General features: G+C 38.3%; 1 protein-coding gene across 1 annotated transcript; it reads left to right on the plus strand.

Moving 5' to 3' along the window:
* The first annotated feature begins 10,504 nt into the window (after positions 1 to 10,504).
* Positions 10,505 to 17,824, plus strand: LOC109113634 (zona pellucida sperm-binding protein 2-like). The gene is made up of 21 exons (XM_042778384.1): positions 10,505 to 10,664; positions 10,754 to 10,857; positions 10,962 to 11,057; positions 11,142 to 11,266; positions 11,341 to 11,481; positions 11,593 to 11,697; positions 11,806 to 11,970; positions 12,039 to 12,135; positions 12,366 to 12,583; positions 12,654 to 12,807; positions 12,888 to 13,096; positions 13,166 to 13,283; positions 13,375 to 13,574; positions 13,649 to 13,763; positions 15,384 to 15,553; positions 15,623 to 15,735; positions 15,818 to 15,948; positions 16,162 to 16,351; positions 17,287 to 17,425; positions 17,490 to 17,586; positions 17,704 to 17,824. The coding sequence occupies exons 1-21, from the start codon at positions 10,642 to 10,644 to the stop codon at positions 17,778 to 17,780; spliced, it is 2,787 nt and encodes a 928-aa protein (XP_042634318.1). The 5' UTR covers positions 10,505 to 10,641; the 3' UTR covers positions 17,781 to 17,824.
* The last annotated feature ends 750 nt before the right edge of the window (positions 17,825 to 18,574 follow it).

Genomic DNA, 18,574 nt, shown 5'->3' on the forward strand with positions numbered 1-18,574 from the left:
TTCAGATCATTTGAAAAATGCATCTGCCAGAATATGAGGTCTCGAAATCGAGGTGAAGGTGCACCAGGCGCCATTGGTACATTTCAAACCACTCAGCTCTTAAAAACCTAGCCAAGCTTCTATGTTTGAAATGTGAGACTTTCACAATTCTTTTGAAGTATGAAATATTTCTGCGGTCTTGTCCTTGACTGGCGCACTGTGATGGTCATAAATGATCTGTAGTTTCTTCAAAGCATTCCCTGTGTGTACACCTATACCTTCCACGTGTCTCTGAAACCATCTATTCCATCATAGACTGGGGCAAAAAAAAAAAACTGGTCTGGTAAATATTTTCAAATCCTAACTTCACACTCACAGGTAAGCATGGAGATGAGAAATTCCCCATCCAATCATCAAAGTTAAAAAGGTTATGCATGTCCATCATATATATAAAAAAAAAAAAAGTTATGCTGTAAGTCAGTGCGTATCGACAAACCCAGAGGTGAATTTCTGTGCAAAGTTTGTTTTTGTGATTGCAGTATGTAGGCTAGTCTGTTTCAGGGACGTGGGAACTATATTGTGAGAGGGGGGGGCGGGATTCTTTGGGGGTTGGGGGGGGGGGGGGGGGGGGTGTTAGTGTAGGCCTATAGTAGGCTGTGTTATGTATCCTGATTGACTTTATGATTAGTTAAATCTGTTTTGCACATGCATCGCCACAGAGTTAACCATTTCAGACAGTACAGGACAGCCTCTGTCTCGTTCACTCGTTCACTTTCACGTCTGTGGCCGTTACGCACAGCTCAGTGTGGCCCAGGCACGGCGCCAGGATTCCGGTTTTGGATGGGCCAGACCAATCGTGGGTGGGCCTTAAATTAAAAATGTTAAATAAAAAAAAAAAAAAAAAAAAAAAAAAAACCTTTATCCAATCACTGCTTAACCTAATAAATAGCCTGTTATAGTATATAACAGGCTATTTATTACTGTTATATTATCTGTGCGTATACATAATATAGATTTTAATAGCTTGATGCTCTTTAAATATTTTGTTGCATTGTTAAAAGTTTATGTGTATTGTAGATTTTTATAGGTGATCGCTCTCCAAGGTTCTGACCAAAGAAGAGCGCTTTGGAATCTCTATTACGCATGAAACGCATCATACCTGGGCTTCTCTTAGCGCGCTACGAAGACTCTTCAGGTATAACTTAACTAAAGGTATACTACCACTAAAGGTATACCATTGCTAGGCGTCTTCAGGGTATCATCCACTCGCGAGGCATAGGCGCTGAAAGGCAGAGGCGCTGGCGCCCTCCTAGCAACGGCGCTGTTTTTGGTAAAACATGATTTTGAGACTTCATTAAGTTTTGTTTTATAGAAAACTCTTTTTAAAAAGTTTTTCATTTTGTATAAATTGTATCTTAATGCTGGTCAATGTTTTATCAATCAATTGCCCGTATTTAATAAATAAGAAGCAAATATATAGCAGACAATGTAATAACCTTAGTGTAATTGACAGAATTACTAAAAAATATTTTGCTACCTAAAAGTTAAAGATTTTTTGTGTCACGCATGCATGCATGTCTATTTCCCTCATATTAAATATAAAACGCATGTGGACTGATATTTTTCCAATGTCTGGACTCCTTTATTAATAGAGTAGCCTATATAAACAGACGTTTCAATATATTGGTATCAAATGCTTTTCTGAGAATTTATATTTCAAGTTTTTACTGCAAATGTCGAAATGCGCGCTCTTTGGTCCATCAGTGCTTGAATCACTGATCACATTAGAATAAAATATCTCATAATAAAATACAAAATCGACTGATTTATGAATGTATATGCATAGTTCTCATCAGTCGGAAATACAGATAAACGCTTTCATTTGTTGTATTTTTGATCCTGAAAGAAAACAGAACAACAAAAGAGCGAATCATATGCCTACATGGAGTCTGTACGTGTTATGCTTCTTACGCGGACTTTTGGGACTCAGTTTTGAACTGGTGTCAAGGCGCAATGAATGAAATGCACAAATGGTAATTAAATAGTACCCCTGAAATGAACGAATGAATGATGATCTGCTTTTATCTAATTTTTCCTTTTTTATTCAGAATATTCACAAATGTGTTAGCTATGGCATGAAATATCTGATATTCCGATTGTCAAATACATGCAAGTGGAAGTGTATTGTTGTTGAAACACCTTTATAACGATCGCGTTAGTTGAGCTGTATGCGCGATATAATTTTATGACACAAAATTTTGAAATGTAGGCTTAAATCAAACACATTTTAATTCAGATTCTGTATATATATATATTCCGTATATATATATATATATATATATATATATATATATATATATATATATATACGGAAAACAAAAACAACGAAAAAAAACAGCTGGCTGACCCCTAGAGGGGTGGGGTAGAGAGGGGGGGGCGGCCGCCCTCCCCGCCCCCCCTGTTCCAACGTCTATGGTTCCCCGCCCCCCCTGTTCCAACGTCTATGTTATTTTGATATGGTAATCACTGCATAGGCTACAGTATATTAGCCTACCAAGGTATTAACATCTGATACACAGAGGACTACTGTTTTATACAGGGTAGACCTGAGTGCGATACATACAACTGCTTATTTCACATGTTTACGCTGTAATAAATACATAAAGTGAAAATGTATTTTGATATTTTATATATTCATCAACTAAATTATATATATATATATATATATATATATATATAATACAAAATCAAATAGGCTAATGGTAGCCTAACCAAAATGTTTTGGGGGATTTTATAGATTTAAATTATAGACTTTATTTCACCAATTCCTCTCCTCGGTGTCTCTCCAAATCAGCATAGCGCCATTTTGGCAATTCTGAGCTGTACGCAGATGGCGTACGCCAGGGATAGGCAACTCCGGTCCTGGAGGGCCACTATCCTGCAGAGTTTAGCTTCAGCCCTCATAAAAACTCACCTGCCTGTATCTATCTAGTAATCCCAAAAAACACTGATTGCCTTGTTCAGGTGTGTTTAATTAGAGTTGGAGCTAAACTCTGCAGGACAGTGGCCCTCCAGGACCGAAGTTTCCTATCCCTGGCGTACGCTCTTCTGTGTCAGCCTCGCTGCACCAATGCGTTGTTTGCTTTCAAACCAAAGCGTAAATACACATAAAAAAACATGTCCTTGTGGCGTGGCTGACACAGAAGAGCGTACACCATCTGCCTATTGCTTAGCACCATTTTGGCGAATCTACGCTGATTTGGAGAGACACAGAGGAGAGGAATTGTCAAATAAAGTCTAAACCTTGACACTTATTTGGCAGTCTATTATGGGACAGTCTCAAGCCTCCCCGTTTTCATCCAAAATATCTTCAATTGTGTTCTGAAGAAGAAACGAAGCTTTTACGGGTTTGGAATGACATGGGGGTAAGTGACTAATGACAAAATTTTCATTTTGGGATGGAGTAACCCTTTAATGTGGCACTTTGAAAGTGTACTTTTCAGAGTTAATTATTACACTCCATCTCAGAAGGGGACGCTCGCAGACCGTCAGTACATAGAAACAAAGCAGATTGCAGCAAACTATTTTATTCTCGTAAATATTAATTGGGTTCAGGGACTACTGGACGTTCCAGGAAAAAGGTAAAACAACATCAGTACGTACTAAATATTCATGAGCTTCTTTTTTTAATCGCGACTCGCGAGCAGTGAGTCTCATGTAGAACAGCGAGCTCATGATCCTACAAAAAGCACATGACGAGTTTAACGGTAAGAATTATAAATGAGCAGGGGAATTATACACACACACAATTCATTGAGTCTTGTACCAAATCCAGGTATTAACGACCGTAAATTTATTTGAATAAATGAGTCAGGAGGGACACTGGTAAACATTAGCACAGAGTACATGTAATCCATCAAGTACAGATCGCTTGCCATTGAGTTAGTTGATAAATTAAGATCATGTTTCCGCTAATAAATCACATTTTATGTTTTTCTAGAGAGTGCAGTGCTGATTTGGCCATTGCCTATAATAACCGAGGGCAGGTGAAGTGTCTGAGGGTGGATTTCTGTGAAGCCATGGATGACTACACCTCTGCCCTACAGATCCACAGCCAGTGCCACTGTATAACAGAGGACTGATACAGAGTTTAACCATTACACAGGGACCTCAGTGCTTGTGAAAAAAAGATTCCCATAACCCTTCTTAAGATGACCTGAGCTGGTTTTGGGCTCTGGTTAGGCTGGGAGACCAGCTAGACTAGCTAAAACCAGATCAGACCACCCAGCCGGCTTAAAGCTTTTGTTTAAATTGCTTTGTCAATCTGTTCTATTCCACTAAGGGGTGCTATTTGATTTCAGTGTATGTTTTTTTTTTCCTCCCAAGGCTTTTTCAAGGAGGCTGAGAGTGACTTTCAGAGAGCCCTGGAGCTGAATCCTAATTTTAAAGATGCTAAAGAAAGTTTGAATCAGACACTCCTGGACAGATCAAGAAAAGATGAAGAGAGGCTGCTGATGAGAATTAGTCATCGAATTTTACATTTCTCAAACAAATTAAGCTGATTGAACTGTTGATTCAACTATATTTTCATGGATATGATTGTGTAGTCATGAGTTAAAATAACATTCAACTTTTAATGTTTCTATATTTAGACTGATAGTTTTTTTTAACCTGCTAGTAGTCCTTTGTCAGTAAACTGCTAATCCTGTTGCTCAGTGATAGAGATGAGTGAATGCATAAAATAGTGTACATTTCAGAATACTTTAATTGTTGATTTCTCAATCCCAGTGGTGCAATAAATATATATATTGTTTGTTTTTTTAAATGAAGACATTCTTTAAAATGTGCATTTTGCATATATTTATGCTCTTTTAAACTTAAAAAAAAAAATAAGTATTTTGCTGAATTTCACAAGACCTGTGAAGAATATGCCTGGGACATATCTAACTCCAAAAACAAACATATAATCATAAATTATATTTTAGATTTTGTACTATTTTGTAGATTTAAATCAAATTGTATTACATAATAGATTATACTCTAAAGTCTAAAAATACCTAAAAGGAAAAACTACTTACCAGTGTACACTGTAGTAACTATTTAAAATGTACCAAATGTATTCAACCTTCTTCTTCTTCTTCTTCTAGGATTTTATGGCGGTTGGCAAACCAACTTAAAAGGTGCATTCCCGCCACCTACTGAAATGGAGTGTGAAGCGCATATTGGAAAGGAAGTTTAAGCTAGATCTACTCTATCAAAAAAAAAAAAAATAAAAAAAAAAAAAAATTTGGTATTTAAGAGTTTACACAGACGGGAGTTTTACATCCTATTATATAATCCTGTTTCCTTTAAAAATATAAATAACTCATGATAAATTCTTGATTGTTTGGTACCTTCTCCTAGGAGAACCTGAAGTGTCAGCTCATTGATATCTATATTTCTTAAAGCATGTCTTAGCTGGGACCGCTCTCTTTCATAAGCTTCGCATTCTATAAGCACATGTTCTACAGTTTCAGCTAACCCACATTTATCACAATTTCCATTCTCATGTTTACCAATTCTTTGTAAGCATTGATTTAATAAACAATGTCCAATACGCATTCTTGTGACTAAAACGTCCTCTTTCCTGTTTCCGAATCTTCTTCTCTCTGAACCAACTTTTCCTTGAATGCAGTAAAAATGTCTACCTTTTGTTCCTTCATTCCATTCCTTCTGCCAAATTTCCTGTATTTGTTTCGCTATTATCACTTTAATTTCTGTTTTACTTAATGCCACTTCAACGTCAATTTGTGAATGATTTAATGCCTGTTTAGCCAGATTGTCAGCCTCCTCATTTCCTTTCACACCCATATGCGATGGAACCCATACAAAATTTACCAGAATTCCATACTGTCTTGTTCTGTAGAGACTCTGCATTACTTGGTTTATCATGTCTTGCCTTGCTGATGATGTTCCACTTTCCAAGCTATTTAGAGCTGATAGAGAATCTGTACAAATTACTGCCCTTGTTGGTTGTATTTCTTCTATCCACTGAAGTGCTAGACATATTGCTATTATTTCTGCAGTGAATACCGAAATATGATCTGAAGTTCTTTTTGACATTCTAATGTTAAAAAGTGGAATATATACCGCTACTGCTGTTTTCCCAAATTCTGGGTCTTTTGAACCATCAGTATATATTTGCACTGCACTATAATAAGTTTGATCTATGTATTGCTGTATACCTACATTTTCTAATCTATTTGTATCGTTATGCTTTTCTTTAAGCAATTGGATATCAATCAAAGGCATTGGGAAAAGCCAAGGAGGAATTGCTGACCTAGCCACAGTAGGGGCAACATTGAAATCACTTATTCCTATTCTCCGGGCTTCCTCACTGGCCTTCCATCCCAAAACTTGATAACTTTTTATTTCCATATTCCCAACAGTCCTCCAACACCATTTTAACTGGGTGACTGTCCGAGTGTCCCTTTATGCTTATGAAATACCTCATCTTTAACTTGAGCCTACGAATTACTTGAGGCATTAAACCCATCTCTACTTGCACTGCTGATATTGGGGAGGATCTAAACGCTCCACAACAAATTCGCATAGCTTGTGACTGAATTGCCTCTAGTTTTACAAGTTGTGTTTTGGATGCAGTGCAATATACCATACTGCCATAATCTATTGCCGATCTTATTAGAGCACAATATATTATTTTAAGGGACTGGCGACATGCTCCCCAATCAACTCCTGCTAAACACCTCATAATATTTAATGCTTTTTTGCATTTGTCAACCAGTTTCTGTATATGTATACTAAAATTCAGTTTCAAATCCATCCATATACCTAGAAACCTCACAACTGCTGTTTGCTTCACTTCTTGTCCATACAATTTAATGTTAATTGTAGGGTTACTTTTCCCTTTTTGCAAAGCAAATTACCTGAGTTTTATCTACTGAAAAACGAAAGCCCCATTCATTTGCCCATTTTTCTACCATTTTAACAGCATTCTGCAAACATTTTTCCACATACTTTACATTACGCCCTCTTTTCCACAGCGCTCCATCATCTGCATATAAAGATCTTCCAATGCCCCTATCAACCTTTGTAAAGATGTCGTTAATCATAATGTTAAACAGAATTGGACTGCTAACGCTTCCCTGAGGTGTTCCATTCTCTATTGTGTGTATCTGGGAAAAAGCAGTACTTACTCTTACTTGTATAGTTCTGTTAAACAGGAAATCCCTGATCCAGTTATACATTCTTCCTTTAATTTCCATTTTTTCTAACTTAATTAAAAGTCCCTCTTTCCACATCATGTCATATGCCTTTTCGACATCAAAAAATACCCCAACTAAAGCTTGCTTATTTACCTGAGCCTTTCTTATTTCAGATTCCAGGCACAGTACTGCGTCCATTGTATTACGTCCTTTCCTAAATCCACTTTGGTAAGGTGATAAAATATTATCCCTTTCAATGACATACACTAGTCTACTCATAACCATACGCTCCATCAATTTTTCAGAGACTTGATGTTAACGCTATGGGTCTGTAATTAGTTGGCTGTGTATGATTCTTGCCTGGCTTTGCGATTGGCACTATGACCCCATGCTTCCAGTCAGCTGATAACTTTCCTGATTCCCAAACCTTATTAAAAAGCCTCAAAATTGTTTTTTATTCTGTCTCTGATAAAATGTTTTACCATCTCATAACAAATGTCATCTCTGCCTGGAGATGTTTGCTTAACCCCTGCAAGCTCTTTTTTCACTTCATACAAGGTAAATTCTGAATCCAACGTACTTCCCGAAAGTCCTTTTTCCTCCAATAAATGAGGATATTTACTTAGTGTCTGGTCCCTAGCTTTCCTCACATCCTCTGATAAATTTGAATTACTATGAACTTTAACGAATGTTTCTGCAAACACCTCTGCTTTACCGCTTTCAGATATAATTTGTCTATTATTATATTCTAATACAGGTATGTTGTAATCTCTTTGTATCCCGCCCATCTTTCGTATCATATTCCATAACTCACTTATTTCAATGTCTTCCCCTATTCTATTACAAAATTCCCTCCAATAATTTCTTTTAGACGTCCGAATAACTCTTCTCACTATAGCTTGTGCCCTTTTATAACTAGCTAAATCGTTAAAGTTAAGTGACCTTCTTACCCTCTTGAGTGCTTTATTTCTCCTTTTTATTGCCTCATTACATTCCTCATTCCACCATGGCATAGCTTTCCTCCTGGTGCCTGCCTTCCTCTTACCTATTACTTCTTCAGCTGTACTCTGAAGAACTTTGCATATTTCATTATTAAAAACATCAACATCTTCTATACATTTACTTATTTCCTTCATTTTGCTTTCACATAACTCCTTATACTTATCCCAGTCCGCTGACTTGAACCTCCACCTAAGCATTCTCTCCCCCACTCTTTGTTCTATATCTACTCCAACTTTACTGCAAATAGGAAAATGATCACTTCCTATTGTACTTTGTATTAGTACCTTCCATTCACATTTTACTCGCTAAGCTTTCAGAGACTATTGTCAAGTCTAATGCTGAATGCCTTCCCTTATACAAATCAATTCTAGTATGACTTCCATCATTAATGCACACTAATCTTCCCCAATCTAGCATATCTTCGATGATCTCACCATTATAATCTGTTTTTGCGCTTCCCCATATTGAACTGTGAGCATTAAAATCCCCACACCACACCGTTTTTTGACTTCCATTCCCTCCTATACTTTCTAGAATATCCTTGCTTAGCCTATCACATGGATTGTAAAAATTAATTATTCTAATACACCGTGATCCTTCCCATATTTCCACCACCACAACTTCTATTTCCCTGTCTACCTCAACTGTTTTATACCCAATTCCTTGTTTTATAAAAGTAGCTACTCCACCTCCATTCCCTTGATGTCTATCCCTCCGAATAGTAATATAGCCCTGTATTAGAAAGTTATATTGTGATTTAAGCCAAGTTTCCTGTATACATATAATATCTGGGCCTTTCTCTTGGTTTGCTATAAATTTCTTAAACTCCTGTCCATTTGCTATCAAACTTCTTGCATTCCATTGCAAGATAGATAACACCATTAAGACCCACCACATGTTGTCTGACTATCTACTGTTTGACTATTTAATGTTGGAATCTTGAGCCTTTCATTTATCATGTCAACAGTAACATTCCCCAGATCCAAGTACTTTTCTGCGGCTCTGATAATGATTTTGATTCTTTCAGTCCTGCTTTCAGTTTGAGCTGAACAGTTCACTACTTCAGCAATAAATGCTACAAATGCCACCCTTATCATCCACTACTACCTTTTCATCTCTTTGCTCTTTCCTCTGTTGTTTTGAATGAATTTCTTCATTCCTAGTTTCATTTGTTTTGGGAATCTGGTTTACTTTCTTCAATGCCTCAGCGTATGTTATCCCTTCTGTCATTCTAACATTTTGAACCTTGACTGCTTTTTTTTCCGTACCTGACAACCACCGTATCCTGCACTATGTTCCCCACCACAGTTGCAGCATTTAGGATTTACACCTTGCCCACACTTGCCGTACTCATGTTCGCCTCCGCATCGCGCACATCTCTGTTTACCTCTGCATACTGCCGCTACGTGACCGAATTTTTGACACTTATAACATCTTAGTGGTGGAGGAACGTATGGTCTTACCGCATATCTTACAAATCCTAAATAAACTTTCTCTGGCATTTTATTTCATCATCAAAGTTTATCATTACTGAGAGGCTGTCTGTCTTTTTCGTTATTTCTAACACACTTGAGCCGTCTGACAAACTTTACCGCTGCTCCTGTGATATTCCTTTTAATCTTCTCCTCCGTGACATCTGTCGGAATCCCTGATACAACACCTCTAACCCAATTCTTTTCTTCTGGTATCGAGCATATCACCTTATGTCCAATCATTGATTTTATACCCAGAGCTGATTTTTTGCTGCCTACTGTCTTTACAAAACAGCATCAGATTGCCATCCCTCAAAGTCTTAATGCTTTCAACCGTCCCTATCGTTTCTTTCAATGTTTTCGTCAGCTTCAACGGATTAATTGCATTTACCGAATCAACAAACTTAAACAGTACCTTATACTCCTCTTTCCTTCTTCTAGCCTGGAGATTTCCTTTCTCACTGCCCGAGTCCCAATTTTTCTTTCTTTTCCGATTTTCTACTACACTCCACTTACTACTTTCATTCTCACTGCCTCCACTATCCACATCCTCCATTTCCGGATCACTTTCGGAATCTACGCTACTTCCTTCCATCAGCGCTCCAGTCACAATCCCGCGTGGTTTACTGTATCACTTGCAACAATGTGAACTGTGCTACTCTCTACCATGTATTCAACCTTCTTAGTAACCAACACTTTATACCATTCCTAGAAATACTACATTTTTATTGCAATGATCATTGGTAGAGCCCAGCTTTCACTGAGAAATTCCTCCCTCTAAATACTGCAGGATAATAGTTAATTCATGACACCTGCTCTTTAGTTGATGACTAGCATCACCTGAGCACAAGAGATAGACGATTCATACAATTCCTTTCAGAAAGCACATTTTTTTGAGCTTTTGCATTAGAAGGATTTATATTCTTGTGGTGGTTTCTATAGATCTTGACCACCTAAAAATAGAGACTTGTTTCTGAGCAAGGATGACATGGTTTTTTGGGATTTGGTAAGTTAGGTTCTGAGTTTAAATTTTTTGTTTGTGGGTTTATTTATTTATTTATTTATTTTTTTACATTTGTTTTCATTCTCTTTCAGTACTTTTTGGCTGTTGATGGTTATGGTTGTGGCACAGAAGAATTTCAATGTCCTGTCAACACAGAAGAGTTTCAATGTGGTGCCAGCACAGACTTTTAACCAGGGTAGGTTTTTGTTTATGCATGTGTGTACTAATTTAGGTGTAGTGGGCCACATTTGCCAGTAATGTTTGGTTTCCTCTGTTTTGTCTAAATTCTGTTTCTTTCAGGAACCGGCTTGAAGACCGATTGTCTGGGAAGTTATATGAGGCTAACTATAGATAAATCTCTAGCGTTTGGAAATCAAGTTGAATTTGATGCTGTCAGTAAGTTACCTGCAATTAGTTATGTTTGCAAGAAAGATGATCGTAATCTATATTTGTTATAACCTTGGCCTTTTTCCTTTTCAGATGGCTCCCAAATTGAACCTTTAACTCCAAGCCTAGCTGCTAAATGTGGCTTTTATATAGACTCTGATCCCTGGGGTAACTACAAAGTCTTTGCATCTCTCCTCAACTGTTTTGCAGGGAATGAGGTAACTGGCTCTCTGAGTTTAAACAGTTGCCATATCCTGCTGTTTTTCACTTCAGTAGCTGTTTCTGCATTCAGGATGATGCTGTGTTTGATGTTGACATGCGCGTCCGGGTGCGTGGTGTCAAAGCGGAACAAGAAGTCTTTGAGGTGGAGAAGACCTGTAACTATGACCAATGGGCCCCCCGTGAAGTTCTTTGCACTCAGAATTACATGGAGGTAAAACCTAGGCTCACTTACACCACACAAACATCAAGGAATAGTGTGTTTTTTTTTTTTTTTTTTTTTTTTTTTTTTTTTTTTTAGATGTCCTAACAATGGTTTCTCCAAGTTTCCGTTAACCGATTGCCAGAGGAAATTACAGCTTTGCGTAGTCCACTTAAGCTGCCCAGAGCAAAAAACTTTGGTGAACAGTGGGCCGATACGGTTACTGAGGTACAGTGTGTTTTTTTTTTTTTTTTTTTTTTTTTTTTTTTTTTTTTTTTTTTGAGTCTGCTCTGCACATGCCGCTTGATCAAACAAGCTCTGTCCACTGCCTTCCAGGCCATTACCTCTAGATACAACATCTGGAGAATGGTGTTTTTCACTCCTAAACAAAAAGCTATGGTGTTGGAGGATGCCCTGAAGACAGGATATAGCATAACAACAACTAGGTCTCGATTGGTGCTACGAAGCGGTTACGACATGCCGGAGACCTATGTGGAAACTGTGAGTATAGAAAATGTGGTGCTTCCTTTAGAAGTGTTCTTGAACCAATGTTGTATCTGCTGTAACAGGTGAATGGCGTGCCAATGAAAGTCATCAGGGTGACCACCTACTTCAAGAAAGAGTGGTCTGTAACCATGTTAGATACTGTTGCTGCATGTCCAACTGGTATGTGACACTACTCCAATAGCATTTGACAGTATTTGCAGGGTTCTTCATTCCTTGTCCTGGAGAGCAACTTTTCCATACAGAGTTTAGTTGTAATTAAATGTATTATAATTAACTTTAAAAGCTCTTTGGGTTCACTCCAATCACAGTCAGATGTGGTGTTACTACTGCAGGTAAGTGGGTCTCCAAGACCACAATGGAAAAACCCTGATCTATTGCTTCACTTACAGGTGGGCTTTCTTTTACGGATGAGATGATCACCTGGAACTTCCCCCGAATTAATCCACTAATGAGTTCTAGAGCAACCAGTCTCCTTGAGGTGTTCATGGGGATAGATGGAAAGAAGATAGATTCTTTGCAAATGGAAACTAGAGGCTATTATTTGACCATAGTGGATGATTTAATTGTAATGAAAATACCTATCGGTGGACCAGATGGCTACTACAAGGTTTGGTTTCTCGCTTTAATTTGACAACTTAAAGTCTTGTGCTAAACCTAATGGTTATATTCTGTCGTAGAGTCATGTTGTAAATAACCAGTACCGCATCACGTATAACATTGAGCCAATGCTGGAGTTACTGTGGAGTGACGGAGGCATGGATACTACTAGATACAAAGTCCTCTTCCCCATCAAGACCCCTTTTATGCCTAGTCCGCCCCACTTTGTTGACCGTGAGTGTTCTTTCACAGTCCAAGGATTTAATTATTTTTTTTAAATGGCTTGCAACTTGATGACTTCTGTTCCCTTTTAGTCACTGTTGTGGACCAAAGGATGTTTGATGTATTCTTGGGACCTTTCTTTTATGACATTGAGTTGGTGAACATAACTTTTTCCACTGGAGTCCTTACTGTGGCAGAGGCCAATGCAAGGGGGATCAACATACAGGAACAACGCTTTCAAAATGGCTCCAAGGCGTTTAGACTTCAAGTCCCCTTCTCTGACAGTTTTGTTGAGAGAACTGTGAGTGTCTAATGTCGTTTTAGTGAAACTTTTGTTATTGCTGCTTCTGATCTGCATTTTACATTGCAGCAAGTTGATGTGGTTGTTAGAGTTTATACTCTTCGCTTCAGCTACGGTTTTATGGTCCTGCCTGAATACACTCCATTCTCCTACACTTCCTCTGTCGATGTAACCCTTCAAGATGTCAGTAAGTGCTGACACTGCTAATTAGGATGTCAGACCCCCACCCCTCCCATTCACAAGGGTTTAATGTCACTGTCAATGGATCATTTCCCCAGTTCTCCCAACTGTGACTGGAGCCTGTGATGAGGAAAAGTTCCACATCATGATTTCACTTGGAAACCTGGGCAAAAACTTTAATATTATGATTGGTACGCATGACATGACTCCAGACCGGAGAGCCGAGTATGGTGTAAAGGAGAATGACACTCATATTAGCTTAGCAATGCCTTTCCTTGCATCTGATGTTGTGTTCGAGGTATGACTTCCCATTTATTTTTATTTTTTTGTGTGTAGACATTGTATTAATTTTAAATGTCTCTTAATTTTCAGCTGATGTATGCGTCATCCTTGAGGGCTCGGATTGATGTGCTACTGTGGGAGCCCACGAAAAAATGGACACTAAGTGACTTCTCCTTGGCTTGCAATTTTCCCATGACCATGACTGGTATGTTCTTTCAAGCTGAAGTTATTAATGCTTTTAGCAGGCCTTGGCATTGGGCCTAGAGTAGTGGGTCTCCATTTCAGTCCTCGTGAACCACCACTCTGCACATTTTGTATGCATCTCTTATCACTTCAGACATCTCTTCTATTTGACCTATGAAGCTGACTTCACAGGATATTCTGCCATGATTCTAGTTCGAAGGGAATGTATGTGTTCCATTCAAAGGGCATTCAAGCGTGCGAGATGTAAATTTAAAGGGGTCATATGATGCGATTTTAAAAAAAAAAAAAAAAAAAAAAAAAAAAAGAAAATTCTTTCTCTTTGGAGTGTTACGCACTCTTGGTGCATAAAGATCTGTAAAGTTGCAAAGTCTAAAGTCTTAAATCCAAAGAAACATTCTTTATAAAAATTAAGAGTCAACCATGCCCTCCTAAAATGGCCCGTTCGAACACGCCCCCACATGTCTATGTCACTATATAGGAAGATTTGCATAACGCCGCAAAAAATGTTTTTGCAAAGAAAGAAGGCATAACTTTTTATTCTCGCTGCCATGTTGTGGAGACGCTGTGTTTCATTGTGATAACGAAAATACTTTGGCCTTCTAAAAGAGGACACCGCTAGAAATCTGTGGTTAAGTTGTATTTACAACACTGTTCTGGAACAGTTCAACCCAAATATTCAGATGTGTGCAGCGCATTTTACGGAGGACGAAGACCGTTTCCTGGCAGAGTAGCCTACAGTTCGGTGTGTTTCATTAAAGTGGGGCAATTCCAACTTTTCAAGGACAGTCTGGCGCTTCTGACTCTGTAAGTATGTTTTCATATTTAAAGAATTTGCCACTGATTCAAACGTGAGTTTTGAGCAGTGTAGAGTACTGCTTGTTGTTTGTCGTTTCTCTGATCACAAATGGAGACATGGTTTTATGTTTACACAGCATGCTGTGCAACATGTAAAAAGAAGGTATAACTCATTGTAATTTTGTCCCCACTGGAATCAACGAATTTGTAATTTGTAATAGATTTTATTGTTTTTGTCTTATTGCGCCGGGACACGGAATGGTAAGGGGTGTAACTTTTCCGTCACATGCTTGAGGTATTCGACCAATCACAACCAACTGTATAGCTGGCCAATCAGAGCACACCTCGCTTTTCAGAACAATGAGCTTTGTAAAAATCTCGTTTCAGAAAGGCGGGCATATAGGAGAAACAATGTACATTGTGGAAAATGTTTTTTGAACTTTAAACTGCATAAACGCATTGCATTACACCATATACACAATGTTCTTTTTAGCAACGTCATGACCCCTTTAAATTGTACCTATTTACAGGGGCATATTGTCACACTTCTCTTTCATCTGTGTGAGAATATGCTGCAGGCCATGGCGTGGTGCAAATCTGTGAATGTTCTAAAGTAAACTTCAATGGATTTCCCATGTTTAGGGAGTAGGGAGCAAAGAACACTGTAGGGACCATGTCAATCATGCATGGAGCTCTCTTCTAACAAGCTGGTTATCTGAATTGGGTGTTTAAGAGACATACAAAAAATGCAGAGTGGTGGTACGTGAGGACTGGAATTGAGAACCACTGACCTAGAGAAGTAATTGTTTTGGCTTGACCTTTCCAGAGTGTTTTAGCAATGGCACCATGTCAGCCCTTGCAGTGAAGGTAGAATCTGTACCCCAGCTTATCCCTCGTCAGCTTACCCTGAGGGATCCTTCATGTGGACCCAAATTCAGCAACGATCGCTTCGCCTACTTCTCTTTTGAAGCAAACAGTTGTGGAACCACTAGAACGGTATGGAGTGATGTTTTAGTTGTACTTGTATTAAATGCTCACCATCTTAGGCTCTTGTCTCTCCCTCAGTTCTATGATGGCGTTGTGACGTATCAAAATGAAATCACTTTGGATAACGGGCTGCCAGTTTACCAGCTGAGTAAAAAAGGAGTACCTACTAGTCGTCCAGATCCAGAGTATCGGTGAGATGGAATCCGTTGGAATTGGTGTACATGCATGCTAATGGATGTCTTAACTTTACAGTGCACTCTTTCTCCTTGTTAGCATTACCATGTCATGCTTTTACACGTTAAATGATACCCAGACGATTGCATTCTTCACAAAGCCGCGGGAAAATGAACCCCTACCAGAGACTGGTTTTGGAGAGCTGCGAGTTGTACTGAGACTTGCTTGGGGTATGCTAAAATGCTGTAATTTACGAGATCTTCCACAATGGTTTGATTCTGTTGGAGCAGGTTATACTTTGATCATTTGTGATCAGATCACCTAAAATCAACAATGATATATATTGGGTAGAAAAGGAGTTCTTGGACTATTAAATATGGCAGGGAAACTTCAGATAAGTGCTCTTTGTGAATCGTGTTGCTTTTTCTTCTCCCTCCACCCAGATGGCTCTTATAATCATTTCTATGCAGAGGAGGATTACCCAGTTGTAAAGTACTTAAGAAGTCCTCTGTTCTTTGAGGTGGTGCTGCTTACGTCCACTGATCCTCAGATAGAGCTAGTCTTGGAGAATTGTTGGGCCACTCTGAAAGAAGACCGGAACTCTACTCCACGATGGGACTTGATAGTGGATGGGTAATAATTTAAACACTGTGTGTCTCAATACAATACATGCATACAGTTGTGGCCAAAGTTTACATACAGTTTGCAGTATCTGCAGATTTCACATAAAGATGTTTACATACAGTCCACAAGAGAGAATGGATAAATTTATGAAACTGACACAGTTCAAAAGTTTACATAGGCTTGATTTCTTAAGACTGTGTTGCCTGGAGGATCCACCACTTTTCTGTGTGTGTGTGATTAGTTGTTCATGAGTCCCTTGTTTGTCCTGGACAGTTGAACTGCCCGCTGATCTTCAGAAAAATACTTCAGGTCAGTTCTTTGGTTTTCTAGCATCTTTTGCATATTTGAACCCTTTCCAACAATGACTATGATTGAGATCTGTCTTTTCACATGGAGGACAACTGAGGGACTCGTACACAGCTATTTTCAAAAGGAAACGCTCACTGATGCTACAGAAAGAAACCTGATGCAATAAGAGCCTGGAGGTGAAAACTTTGAATTTTAACTTTTGTCTTCTGGGAAACATGCAAGTATCTTCTGTAGCTTCTAAAGGGCAGTACTAAAAGGTTTTATTTTTTTTTTTGGTTTTATTTTTTTTTAGGCAAAATAAAATGTGAACTTCCAGCTAACAACACAGTATAAGAATCAATTGCATGTGACTTTTTTTTTTTTTTTTTTTTTTTTTTTTTTTTTTTTTTTTAATTAATTTATTTATTTATTTTTTTTAAACTGGGTCATTTTTTTGTGGGCAATGTAAATGTCTTGTATGAAATATCTTATTCTGGTAAGTACTAAAGTTTTGTATGATCCCTCTTATTTTATTAAAATCTGCAAATACTGCAAAGTGTATATAAACTTGTGACCAAGCCTCGCCTATTAAACATTACTGACCACTCCTATTTTAGGAACTGCCTTTTTTAATCCAATTTGTCTGATCTCAACAGCTGTGTGAATCTGGCTGATGGTTACGAGACCGTTTTCCACCCTGTTGCCCCTAACAGCATTCAGTTCCCATCGCATGTAAAGCACTTTGAAATCAAGATGTTTACTTTTGTGCAGAATGATGTCGTACTTCAAGATCAGGTAATTTTATTTCATCTGAGACATTGTGCATTTAGGGCATATCATTGACTACTACTCTCCCCAGATTTTTGTACACTGTGATGCTGTGCTTTGTGATGAGAGTGATGGAATCTGCAAGAGACACTGTCCATCTCCCATGCCTTTAAAAACTGGAAAGAAAGGTATGCCCACTGTGACTATGTATTTATTTACTTAAAGCTTGCACACATTCTAATTACCAGCTGTTCTGTAATTTTGTTGGTGTTTAAGGTAATTATTTTTTTTTTCTCTCCTCCAAGTACGAAGAGAGACAACTAATGTCCAGTCCCAGAGAGTTCAGCTGTCATCAAGAAAAATAATGCTCTCAAGCTCTTAGTCTGTTTTGGTTCTTAGTCTTAATAAAAGTCTCGTTCAAAACGACTTATCTTGGCATGTCCTGCAATTTGTCAGGTGCTTGTAAACTGCTTTTTATGAGCTTGAGTACAGGTGAGCAGCCTCTGCGTAAGGTCACAGTGCTTTTAGTTTGGGAAGTTAAACTCTGGTCCAGTAGACTGTGTGGCATTTACACACTTTCTGATGGCAGTGGCTTTTAGTTTTTGCAGTTCATCTTTGCTTTTTTCTTAAACTTGTCTTTGCTATACACCTTCAAAAACAGCTTTTGCACATTAGTTACCATCAAACACCATTAATCTACAAGTGAATGGAAAAACCAAGTTATCTACTCCTACAGTAACGTTGAAGTTTATCAGTTTCATCCCTATTTTGAATCCTATTGTTGTATGTTCTAGGCTATACTTCACAAACTGAAGTAATCTTGCTGCTAGATGTCAATATACAGTCTCATTGTTCACAAATCGGTGTAAATCTGTGTTAGTGAGCACTTCTCCTTTGCCGAGATAAACCATCCACCTCACAGGTGTGGCATATCAAGATGCTGATTAGACGGCATGATTGCACAGGTGTGCCTTAGGCTGGCCAAAATAAAAGGCCACTCTAAAATGTGCAGTTTTGTTTTACTTGGGGTGTCCGGGGTGGGTGGAAAATCTAGTCAGTATCTGGTGTGACCACCATTTGCGTGATGTTGTTGGACAAATCACGTAGAGTTGATCAAGTTGTTGATTGTGGCCTGTGGGATGTTGGTCCACTCCTCTTAAATGGCTGTGCGAAGTT

Source organism: Cyprinus carpio, chromosome A20 (genome assembly GCF_018340385.1).
Source record: "Cyprinus carpio isolate SPL01 chromosome A20, ASM1834038v1, whole genome shotgun sequence".
Taxonomy (NCBI): domain Eukaryota; kingdom Metazoa; phylum Chordata; class Actinopteri; order Cypriniformes; family Cyprinidae; genus Cyprinus; species Cyprinus carpio.